Here is a 13,006-nt window from a genome sequence, read left to right on the forward strand (position 1 = left end):
TGACGTGGCTTCCAGTCTTAGGACAATTTATTATTAATTCCTTTATTTATGAAGCGCTGTAAATTTACACAGCGCTGTACATACAATCTTTTCAGTTAGACGGTTCCCTGCCCTCGGCGTAACAATCTAAAAGACATGACACAGAAGGAGGAAAGGTGGAGGGAAAGGGTAAAGGTCCAGCAGTTCCTCTACATCCTGGAGCCGGGACCAAGGCAGCAGGGACTGGAGGGAGGGCTTGGCTTCATAATGGATGGTAATCTTCTTCAGGGAAAAATACATACTCTCAAGTAGGATAATGCATTACATTACATAGCAATACAGGAAATGATGTGATAAACAGGCACCAAAAAACATCAAATAGTAAGCGACAATTAGCAATGCCTGGAAGGCTTCTCTGAACAGGATGGTTTTCAACTGCCGTTTTGAAGCTGGTAAAGAAGTGATGGCTCTTGCTTGGGGGGAAGAAGGTTCCAGAGTGAGGGCAGCAAGTGAAAAGGGAATCCGGGATGGGCAGAGGAAATCTGGGCTGAGGACAGCAGAATGACTACAGGACACAATGCATAAGAGTCCTGGAAGGATTAAAACTCAGATATTAATTGGTGAATCCCACCCCAAATCTTTGGTCCCTCTATCAAAGATAAGATTCTATGATTCTATGTTCTTAGAACCATTTCCCTCTTCTAAGGTAACATAGTAATTTGAATATGAAGAGTTTCCATACCTGCCGCCATCGTTGCTAAAATGTCCCTGAAAAATGTCCGTTCAATGTGGGAAGTGTGTGTGTCTGGAAGCCCAGTGCGCTTTCTCAATATCAAGGAAATGTCCCACCCTCCTTTGACGTGCTGATAGTTTCTGGGGAGTGGATTTCTTTGAATGCAAGTTTACATTCATAGGAAAATCTGACTCACCCTTGCAACGATTCAGGTACAGTAGAGAGAGCACGCCTGGCTTCCAGGCACATGCAATTTCTCCACCTTTGAGTGATGTTTAAGGGACATTTGCACGTATGGAAATCTTCTATGTTGCTGTTCAATAGTGACTCACACAGTCTGCCTCAACCTAACCTACCACACAGGGTTATTTGGGAGCTAAAAAGCTTTGTAATCTCCCAGAATCCCCTTGAGTAAATTAACCAACTCCAAAGCCAATTACATTGTAATTAAAGGACAGTGCCAGTTGAACAGCCAAATGAAAGAATCTGAATTTATATTGGTTGTGCCCAGAATAATTGTCCAGGCAATTAAGGGGATTGCGTGCCTCCCAGATGTTCTTGGGCTAAAATTCCTAGCATTTATCAAAATTGCCTGGATGATCAAAACTGATGGGAATTCCAACAACATATTTCATTATTTACCTGTCCTAAAGCCATTTTTGTAGAAAGGGAGGTAAAATTTAATTTAAAAATTACTAGCAAGTCTACCATCTAAATACGGAGGTCAAAACTGATTCAACAGGTTATGGGCCCTTCCCTGAGAGAAAAGGCTGCAACTCTCTGGAATCAGAGCTTGGCAGTGTGATCATTTTGCACTAACCACTTGCAGAATGGGGAATGGTTATGAGACTGGATGGGTTCCTGGAAAAAACTTTTCCAAGATATGTCTGGCACCAATGTTAGCCAATTGTCCCTTCAGTGTCAGAGATGGCTGTTCTACAACCCATGTCTTTATGGATATATACACAGAGAGTGTAGCGAGGCTTTGTGGCTCACCTGTTGACCGCACTTAGGCTAGAAATTAAAAGGAACCTCTGTCATTCCCATCACAGTCAACCACTTTTGAAACATGTAACTGAGAAGGTTTTGTTTCATCTATAGGTGGAAACTCTAGAATGAATACCATCCCTCTTCTGCCTACAAGCAAGCTACACTCCTCCTCTCACACTTCCCAATCACTGGCTCAAACTTTTGAACGAAAAACCTATGCTACCCGCATGCTACATACGAGGGACAAAGTATCAATAAAACACGGAATTTGGATTATACTGACCAATCATTCTGGTTATACTAGGAGCCTGTCAGTGGTACTTCCATTACAGTACCTAGAACTCACTTTTGTATCCATCTAGTCGTCCAGTGGCTTATTGAGCTTGTAGACCAAGAATGGAAAACAGCTCTGTGCTATGTATCCTGATGTTTCAGCCATTTGGATTATAACATGATGCGTTGGTTGTCTAACATAACAATTCAACAGTGCTAGTCATTTGCTTCTCAATTTCTGTTGTAGATTAACCAATGACTCTTCTACACTATGTTCTTTGGAGCATCAAATGTTATTTATAATTCTTGACTGTGGCATCATTGTGATACAGATTACTTGACTGTCCCTTGCAGAATAGAACAACATGTATCAAGTTTTTAAATTAAAATAGTTCATTCTTTTACAGGGTTCCAGTGCAAATTCTTCTCCAGAGTTTCCAAGAAAGATTATGTAATTTATATTATTAATACATGAGGTCAACTTGGGACCTGTGCATTTTTAATGGATTATGTCAGGGATTTAATATCTTATTGTTTAAAATCTTCTTATTTTCCTATGGAATAAATTAGGCAAATGTCACTGATTTGCATATATTTTAAATTATCACTTTAATCCTGGTATGGAATTTTTTATTTAAAAAAATTGCCTTCATCCTCATAGTTATGCTCTTAGTAGATAAAGAGATCCATGTGTCTGATATGGTGCATAATGCAGAGATGCTTAATTAAAAAATATTGTCTTGTTTTTTCAAGAACTTGTAATAAAGTTAACAAAAGAAAAATAAAAAAAAATCTGTCACAAAAAAATAACTTTTCCCATTCCATCCCTTTGTCCATTGCAAGTACCTGAGCCCTAGTACAGAGATGAATGAAGACATTTTTCTTCCTGAGTGGAAAAGCAATAGTACCTCTCTAATCAATTTTTCCTATCTGTGGAGAAAGCCTCAGGATTATTTTTTTTACTTTTCCTTGGCGATAACAATAACAAATAATAAAAGTTACCTAACAATTTGCTACCTTTATATGTCCAAAAAGACTGCAGAAATAATCCAGTTTGAGAGCACTTAACTCCTTGGCTCAGTGATAGAAACCTGGGAATTATAGGTGAGGGTGGCTTGCAACTGCCCTTTCCCCGATGAATGCTGGCCTGAGCGGCCACACGGCAGCCCTAGAGACCTGATCCGCCTTTTCCAGGCCGGGAAAGTGGCAAAGCCGGGTGCCTGGGGCTTCATGTCCCAGGACACCCGACAGCGGCAGGGAAGAGAGAAAGGGGCCACCGGCCCCTTTCTCTTCCTATTGCTGGCGCGGCCGTGTAAAGGCCGTGCCAGCAATATGCATGGCGAAAGGAGCTGTGACGTTTGGAAGCGGCATGGCCGTCACGTCAAAATGGCGGTGCCCATGAAGACTGCCGCCGCCATTTTGACTACGGAGGACATACTAGGGTTAGAAGTAGTGAATGGTGTGCACTCCTTAACCCTAGAATCACCACCACCACGCTACATTTTGCGGTATGTATCCTGCCATAGTTTATTGTGACACCAGAGCTCTCCGAGAGAGAAGGGTAAAGGTCTTACAGAACACAGTTCCCAATTCTAGCACATGAGACTGAGCAGTTAAAGTGGTTCAAACTGGATTATTTCTTCAATCTGTTTTGGACCTATGACCTAAAACCAGCTGCCGGTCTTCGTCTGCCCCAGTAGTATGCCTGGTTCGCACCTAGGGCAGTAAATCCAATAACTATGGAACACAGAACTATTGCTGTATATCACGAAAGTAATGGTAAAATTGTGACATAAAACAACACAAATTAAAATTATAGCTTTAAAACTACAGTACATGCACACAGCCTAAATGTATACATGTACATGTATTACATTACATTAAAAAATTAAAAATTTGAAAATTGAAAATTGAAATTTGATTAAAAAAACAAAAATCCTGGGTCTCCCTTTCTCCTCCCACTGAGTCTCACCTCACTCACCCCACTCTTCAGCATTTAAAGAGGCACAGCAAATGCCACAGCCATTTCAGCAAAATACAGATGTTTGAGGAGCAGTGGTATCACCCCCCTTTAGGGTGTCACCTGGTGTGGTCCGTACCCCCCCCCATCCTCCTCATGATGCCACTGACAAACTACTTAGTCACAATTTTGACACAATAAACTCACCCCGCAACTATTTGGTTTAGGCACTGGCTGCAAGGGGAGAAGGAGAGGCATTCTGACAGCAATCAGAACATTGTGAATGATAATCCTTCAGATTGTGAGGTTGGGCCAGAAGAAGTTGCTTAGTGAAGAACAGTATTAGCTGATACAGTGTTCCTGCCACCATATTCTAAAGCTTTGTTTCTGCTGTGATTTTGAAGCTTTATCTTTTGTTTTCACTTTTTCTTCCATGTTACATTTCATGAATCAAAATTTAATATTTTTTCCCCTTATTTTTTAACAGTTCCTCTGCTACTAGGGGGCGAAGCCAAACTCGAGGTATATATATACCACATCACAGGGATTCAATAAATTAATTCAGGTGTGATTGGGGGCAGATGAGATGGTACAAGGACTGGAGGACCTTTTACACAACACAGTTATAGCACAATGATTTCCCTTTAACTCTCATGTCTGAGTCCTATGTAATACTGGGCTTTGCAGTTTTGGGAAGGCCCTAGAGCTCTCAGACAAAGGATTTTAAATACCCCTCCCTGAAACTGCCAAGCCCAAAATTCCCTATGATAGAATACAGCAGTTTAAGGTCATGGTGTTATAAATGTGTGAAAGGCCCTAGGAAAGTAAGCATAATTCAATTCATCATGGTCATACCATCATTACAGTAAAATCATTTGCAACAAGCAATTAGCAAGTCATCCAAAGCACAATGAATGTACTATCCCCATCAAACTTGGGGGAGGTGAGCCTGACAAACCACAGGCCAGTGTTATCAGTCCTTTACAATACATCTTCTGCATTCAAGCAGGTACAGGACATCAAGTTACCAACAAAAATCCCACTTTATAAAAGCTTTCTTTTCCTTTTGTCTTTCACAAGAGTGAAATCCGAGTGAGACGCAGAGTGCTTCTCCATCAACCAGGTGTAAGTATTGCTGCGGGGTTTGTGGGTTAGAACAAAGTGGCTGAATCTCTTTGATCAATAATCCATGAGTTTCAGCTGTGACTATCCTTGGACCATTTGGTAGTCTTGCATTTCCATGATGTCATCAAATATTTTCCCTAATCGTGGGAACAATAGTATAGAAGGTCACAAAAATATATTGCTGGAAATGGAGTCCTTATAATCCAATTGCTAAATGACACATGGTGCAGTCTTGGAAGGGTGTGTATGTGTCCTGGGATGATACACAATGCATCATTTATGACACAATTACCCGCCTCATTTAGTCACAGAATATTGCAGAGAGCTAGGCAATTGTAACCCTTCTGTGGTTTCCTACACTTGTTCCAAGTCTTCTCTTCCACAAAAAAAAAGTGTTAAGGAGGTCAAGATATAATAGCATCATATGGTGCTTGATTGCAAAGCTAGGAGCTGTCCATCTAGTAACAGGCCTATTTCCTTATCACGCTACACTTTATAGTGCTATAGTCCACTTAACTGCCATGGCAACATTCTATGGAATTCTGGGATTTGTAGAGGGGGCAGATAGTATTCTCAGTCAGAAGATCTGGATCTCACTAAACAAAAGCAAAACAAAACACAACAAAACATAGAATTCACAGGATGTTGTCGTGACACTTTAAGTGGAATATATTGTAAGTGGTGCCTCGGTAACGAAAGTAATTCGTTCGGCGGCCGCTTTCGTAACCCGAAAAGCCTTCGTAAGCCGAAATGCCATAGGCGCTAATGGGAAAAGCCGCGATTCCGTGTAAATAGCGCCGAAAAGCACCAAAAGTTTTTTCGTAACCCGAAAAACACGTAACCGGAACAATTATTTCTTATGGGATTTTTTCGTATCCCGAAAATTCGTAACTGGGTATTTCGTACCCGAGGTACCACTGTACTTTAACAGTGTAGTGTGATAAGGAAGCTATTGGGAAATGGGCCACCAACGCAGAAACAAGGCTTTACTCATTTCTTCAGATTAATCAGAAGTTTGGTTTGTATGTTTGTTTACTGAACTTTCAGTTGTAATGGGTGTGTGTTTGTACCTAGGTTCCAATATCCCTTTTACTCTTTCAGGGACAGAACTGGATGATGTCAAGCGACTGCTGCGGGGAAGTCGATCAGCTAGCGCCCGCAACACGTTCCCATCAAGCACACTCCCTATACCTAAGAAAGCTGTTGTGGAAACCAGATGGTGACAGAGAGCACACAGTCAGGTATGGTCTTGCTGGACTCTCTGAAAATGAAACCCAGGAAGTCCCTTGAGACCTCAGATATCTGACCACCTTCTAGTCTATGGGAAAAAAAGAACAAAAGGAAAAACACATGCCATTAAAAAAATACACAGCCTACCACATTCAGTCAAAACAGAGCTCTTGAGAAAATAAATAGATAAATGCTCTAAAGCTGCTCTAAGGAACCTGTGAGCTTTAGATGTCTCGAACTCCAGTTCATAGTCAGCTTGACCAATGGTGTAGCGGTAGTAGTTCATCAACATTGAAGACCAGAGATTGTCTGCCCTTGTCCTAAAGATACAAATGAATGGGTAAGTGTGGAGCTCCCAACTGCCTCCCATCATTCCTAATACAAACCCCCATCATCCGGCATGTCTAGGGCTGACTGAAACTGCAGTCTAACATAGGAAGGCTATATAGTTTCCCACACCCTTATTGTAACAGTGTGCACTTATTCTTTTCTCATTTAACTTTGGCATCTGAGGAAGTAGATGTAAGTCTATGAAAGCTCATGCTACCAACTACTTCTTTAGTTAATCTCAAAGGTGCTATGACATCAGGTAAAACAGGGTGAAAGAAAACAGCAAAGACAGGCATTCCAAACACAACTGCACATATCCCCTTTTACAGAATTTGCTGCCTTTAGCAGAAGTTGCTGGCAGTTTGAGCCAGTGAGAGGAGAGCATGTACAATAGTTGAAAACAATGAGGCAGGTCTGACAAGTGATTCCTGTCAAAAGAAAAGCAATGAGGGCAGGGAATACACTTTTGTAAGAAAGGTGCTGTGCATGATGTCCAACTAGCCAACTGACAGCAAAAACAAACATCAGTTTTTTAATACAGTATTTTAAAACAGAAGTGGGAAAACAAGAGCAATTTATATATTAGAACAGAAACAGATTATTGTTGCTATTCTTAATAGTTGGGAGTCAGAAATGTCTGGCAATTTATTCCAAGGGCAACCAGAGATGTACCAGTAGTTCCTAATCGACTTCTGCTGTTTCTACTTTAGGATTTATTTACTTACTTACTTTAAAATCCGCTGCTTTTCCCCAAAAAACTGCCCAAGGCAGTTCACATCATGAGTTTAAACAAAAAACAGTTAAAACTATGGATAATTCAAAACTTAAAAAAAAAACATACATACATACAGATTAAAAATATTAATTAAAACACATTTGAAAAGGCCATTGAAATGAAAACAACACACACAGACAACATACCCCAATGAAAAGACCTTCTGCCTCAGACAGAAATCCTGGGTAAACACAAACATTTCCACCTGGGAGGAAGAGAGCAGACAGAGGGCCAACCTAGCTTCCCCAGCAAGGAATTTTACAGTCTGGAGTAGCCACTGAGAAGGCTGTCCCCGTGTCTTTCCCAAACATGCCTCTGAAAGTGGTGGGACTAATGGTCCTCCACACTACACTATTAGTGCTAGATTTCACTATAACTGCCATGGTTTGGCTGTGGAATCCTTGGGATTTGTAGTTTAGGGTGGGGCATTTGGACTATTCAGTGAGAGACTTCATGTGCCTCACCACATTACAAACCAGGATTCCATAAGATGCAGCCATGGCAGCTCAAGTGGAATTGTAGCGCTTTTAGATTGTAAGCTGTGGGCAGGGAACTGTCTGATTAAAATAATAATTGTAAGCCACCCTGAGAGCCATTAGGGCTGAAGGCGGGATATAAATACCTAAATAAAATAAATATAAATAAATATTACTTCTCTAAAGATCTTAAGATTCATGCCATCTGCTCTCGCGTGCATTCAATCTTATTATTTTCTAAGTGCTAGAAACCTTTTTAAAAAGCAGATTAAATTAGGTTTTCCAAAAGAAAAGATAGCTATATTCTGATTATTAAATACTAATCTACTAACTAATCTAAATGTAATTGAGGTGCAACTCTTTGATTTTGCTTCAGTCTCAGGACATACGACACCACCATCTTGAATGCGCCTTGCCATCATACATGTGTCCCCCACCCTGCCCGCAGGGTCATCTCTTGGCGGCTACCACACACAACATGGCCCAAAGCTCATCTCTGATCAACACTGCAGCCCATTCCACTGGATCAGGTAATCTTCAGTGCAACAACAATAGCCTTACCAGCCTGCACAAACCCAATGGTTGCTTTCTAACATCATGAGATGATAATGTGGGTCATGATTGAGAAAGAAGTTGCAAAGTTGAGGATAAAAAGTGAAATGGGAACATATGTGCTTTAATGTTTTTTCTGCATTCAGTTGTTCTTCACCTCCTTCTTATTTTCAAATTGTTTTTATTCTTGGGGTTTTTGGGAAGGGATTTTCCTTCAAAGCTGATACATGAGTGCTTTTTAGTATTGATTTATGTATACCCTTTTCCTCTCAAAGGCAGGGTTGCTCCACTTCTTGGGGTTTCAGAATGTTAGTCAGGATGGGGAGTGGTGCCTTTCCTAATTCACACTCTGTCCTTGAAATTTAACTGAATAACAGCAAAGCTCAGTTCTGAAGAGGCTAACAACTGCTGTAATATTAGAGGAAAAGGAATAGGATGCAAAGTGCCACAAACAGGGACTTATAAATGATTTTTTCAAATGAATTAACGTACTTTACTGTTCAGTCACGCAGAAGACAGGTGACAGTATCATGACCCAGATGTACTGGGACTTTTCTGTCCTTTTATGTATAATAATAATAATAATAAATGTTTTTTATTTATATACCGCTATTCCAAAGATCATAGCGGTGAAGCAAGTAAGCTAATTAGCAAGTAAAGCTAAATTAGAAAGTATGTATAAATAACACGACTCCTTATCTTTCCATATAGTGTTTGGAGTCCCAAACAACTTGGCTCCCAGCTGTCCCACTCTGAACACTGGTCTCAGCACTTCTTCAACAGGTATTGGAATGATTTAGAATTTGCTAAGGAAATTGATATTTTATTTTATGCAGTGGTTTCATGTGTTACTATTGCTTATTATTTGTTGAGGAACATGTTATTGCAAGGATTTCCGTTCCTAGTTGCCAGCAAAGGAGGCTTCCATATCTTTCCTCCAGAGTAGGATTCCCCAGTGTGCATTAATTTGGCATCATTATATTATTTGTGCTTCACCTGACCCTGAAAAATAGTCATTGCACTAACAGTGTGGGAATTTTCCATTTTTGAATCCCAAAGACACATCTCAAGATACGTATTGATTCCACCATAGAATGTTACAAGGATTCATGCACTTTTGAGAGAGTAATTAGAAGTGGTATGAAAAATAGGTAAACCTAATATTAACAGATTGCAGTGCTGGCCTGTAATCATATCAGCTGGAGGGTTTCTGGGAACTGTAACCCCAAAAGGTAATTATCTAAGTTCTCAACTTCATTGTTTAGGGGTGAATAATTGCCGACAATTCTTTCCAAAAAGGTCATAGTTGTAGCTATGCTTGTACTTTCTAAAACAAACAAACAAACAAACAAACATGCATCTCAACTAGAATATTTTTCTTTGCAGTATATGGTGTTCAAAACAATCTGACACCAAATACAATTGGTGCTGCCAACGCTGCAACCACAACCTCCACAGGTAAGTAATACCACATTATGAAAATATTTAGGATACAAGGTTTTTCCCCTAGTACTAAGGCATAAAAGGGCCCTAGGAATTAGGATCCTGGTGGAAGAGTGTTGAAAAATTGCTCCTTCTTTCTTTTTTTTTTTTTTCTGTATGTTTTGGATAGCTGGTTATAGAATAACCACTTTGCTGTACAAGTGTGATCCTATTTGTATTCACTAACCTCAGTTGCGACTGAGCAGTTGGAGCAGGGAGGGCCACAGACCTGTGAAAAACATACATGTTTTGCATGCAAAAGAGCCCATATTCAGTTGTGGGTGGAAAGCCCTATGAAACAAATAGAGAGCTACTGCAAATCATTGTAGAAATGTTAATTGAATGCTTGCATTTTCTGTTTTTAATTTTCCTCTGACCTCACCAATTATGGTGCTTCCCCCACCCACACCAAAATGTGCATCTATACTTGTAACTCAGCATGATATTCCATATGTCTGAGGAAGTGCACTGTGATCCAATACAGCTTATGGAGTAATAAATTAGTCCTTGTTCAAAGTACCACAGATCTCTTTGGTCTTTGTAATAAAATACACTAATGTTTACATGCCACAAAACACTTTGTTGCAAGTGCTATTACTGTCCCTGATAGTGTTTATTAATACTTTGTACCTGAACTAGAACTCCAGGAGACCAGGGTTCAAATCTCTACTCAGCCATGGAAACCCACTGTTTAATCTTGGGCATGTCTCACTCTCTTAGCCTTAAAGGAAGGCAGTGACAAATCTCCTCTGAATAAATCTTGACAAGAAAATCATAGGATAGGGTCATCATAAGTCAGAGTTGACCTGAAAGCATGGAACAACAACACACTTGTTTTTACAGAGGTAGCTGTTGCTCTACTTTTTGTTTCATGCTTCCACTGCTGTGGAAACTGGAAAGCAGATCCTTTCTTTGGCTTCCAGCAATTGTGAAATGTAGATGTTTCCTTTCTCCCTCTCTTTTTACCCCTTTAGTGGCAACTGGATATGGAGTAAAGAAAAATACTGTGCAGCAGAGCTCAGGAGTAACTAGTACTGGTGTGTCCACCTCATCTACAACTGGTGAGCTTTCCTCTTATTTGACAAGGTGCATCAAGTGTGCAGCTTGTGGATCACAACGTGGTGCAACTCCCATCAGCCCTAGCAAGCATAGCCAGTGTTGAGGGATGATGAGTGCTGGTCTTATTCATGCTACACAATAAGCCATAGTAAGGAATATTTCATGTAGTTGATAGGGCTGGGCTAGCATTGCTGCTGAGTGACTGAGAAGTCAATGTAGGTTTGTATGTGTGTTTCATAAAATATGAGGCATGCACTTAAGGGTTGGAGGAACTAAGTTCATATTCTCTGAGGGAATACTTTTGGGGAGGGGGCAAAAAGAGTAGAACCAGTTTAAAATAACTAAGGTATTTCAAAAGATATAGTTGAATGACAGCAGGATTTGTGACATGATTCACATTATTATTGCAGGAATTGGCCAGTAGATGTCCTTAACATTTTTGCAACTTCCATTGCTATGTACACTGCACAGTTGTTGCATTTGCTATGCAGAGACACATTCCTCACATCAGAAATCTGGAAGATATACATTGGTTCTGAGATTGTTCTGGGATTTCCTGGATGCCCCATTTCCCATAGTAGATATCACAGCGTTGGAAAAGAACTAGAAGAATGACCCATGAAAACAAATGTGAATCCCTGGAGAGTTGCCCATTTGTTACACTTTGGCTGGACCAACCCCTTTATCTGTTGGTTGGCAACATTAATTAGCAACAGGAAAATCCCACAAAATGGAAGTTGTAAACCAGAATGTCCACTAGATGTAGCCATTGTATTTTGGAAATAAGAATAAAAACACAACATGTTTGATAACGAATTCATTTTTACTATGCTTGCTTTGTATCAGTTGTTCTCAAAGTGGAGTAGCTTTTGATTTATATAATGCTACCTAATTGCAAAACCAAATGTAGTACCTAAGTCGAAACTCTGTGTCACTGTTTACGGTCTTGTTGCATAAATCAGTGGCATAAGTAGCTTCCAGTTGCATCAATGATATGCCCTTTCTGCTATGGGTATTGCTGCTCTTAGCCTTTTCTAGTGTTGCTGATAGAAGAGTGATGAATTACTGGCATATAATACAAGAGGAAATGTATCCATCCAAAACGTCAGATTGATATTCCAGTTTGAGATAGACAGTGGGAGAATTAGTGGAAATACATTTTGGATATCTTACTCTTCTTTTTTAAATTGAGTCTTCTTTATTAGCAGTGTACCTAACAGCTATGTCAAGAAAAACCCCTAAATAGATTGTGCTTTCTTAGCTGGCATAATGTTACTATAGAAAGCTTCAACAGAATGACTTTCTGTCCGTTGTAAAACTGATAAAGGCACATAAGCAAACCTAATTTCTTCTTATATACACACAACATTTTGTTTGCTCTAAATAACTCTTAATGGTAAGAGTTAGCAGTTAATACTCAGTAAGACCAATCCTGTACTACAGTTAAAGTGTAGCTGGAGATGGGCCATTACAACATAGGTAGAACTGAGCTATCTGGTGCATGCTCCCTTACAATAATTATTTGGGAGGTGGGAATGGTAGACCTAAATGAGAGTTAGTCCCAACCAGAGCAGACTGACTGAATCAAAGAAAATTTGTTAAGTCAATATAAATTCTTTTGATTCAGTGGGTTTACTCTAGTTGGGATGCACTATTAGATTTAGACCTAGTGGAAAAGAGAAAAAATGCCAACCACCCCTCACAACAACTTTGGTAACACTACTACTGTCCAGCAAGATAGCAGAGACTTCACCCCCATCTCCTCAAACGCTGTGGCTGGAACTGAATTAGTACACAGAGTTGGCACATAATGATGGCAGGAGAGAAAGGTTGCAGATGCAGTGGCCATGAAGGAAGCAAGGCACTGGAGAAACAAACTGCTCAGAGCCAAAAGATTTTGTTTGCTTTCTCTTCTCATTGCTGTACAACACTAGAAAAGATGCAACTTATAGCACAATACACAAACAGGATTTGAGCTAGAAAGTGCCAGCTTGTAGAGGGAATCAACTTGTCATGCCTTCTCAATACACATAACACAATTT

At 40.0% G+C, this 13,006-nt stretch overlaps 1 protein-coding gene across 1 annotated transcript in view; it reads left to right on the forward strand.

Annotated features, from left to right (window-relative positions):
• The window catches only part of COL17A1 (collagen type XVII alpha 1 chain), a 98,433-nt gene that overhangs the window by 23,581 nt on the left and 61,846 nt on the right, over positions 1-13,006 (forward strand). The window contains 7 exon segments of the mRNA XM_042458495.1: positions 6,162-6,306; positions 8,248-8,296; positions 8,298-8,342; positions 8,344-8,401; positions 9,135-9,206; positions 9,810-9,881; positions 10,880-10,966. Coding sequence (XP_042314429.1) covers positions 6,162-6,306; positions 8,248-8,296; positions 8,298-8,342; positions 8,344-8,401; positions 9,135-9,206; positions 9,810-9,881; positions 10,880-10,966 — 528 coding nt within the window.

Source organism: Sceloporus undulatus, chromosome 3, assembly GCF_019175285.1.
Source record: "Sceloporus undulatus isolate JIND9_A2432 ecotype Alabama chromosome 3, SceUnd_v1.1, whole genome shotgun sequence".
Lineage (NCBI taxonomy): Eukaryota > Metazoa > Chordata > Lepidosauria > Squamata > Phrynosomatidae > Sceloporus > Sceloporus undulatus.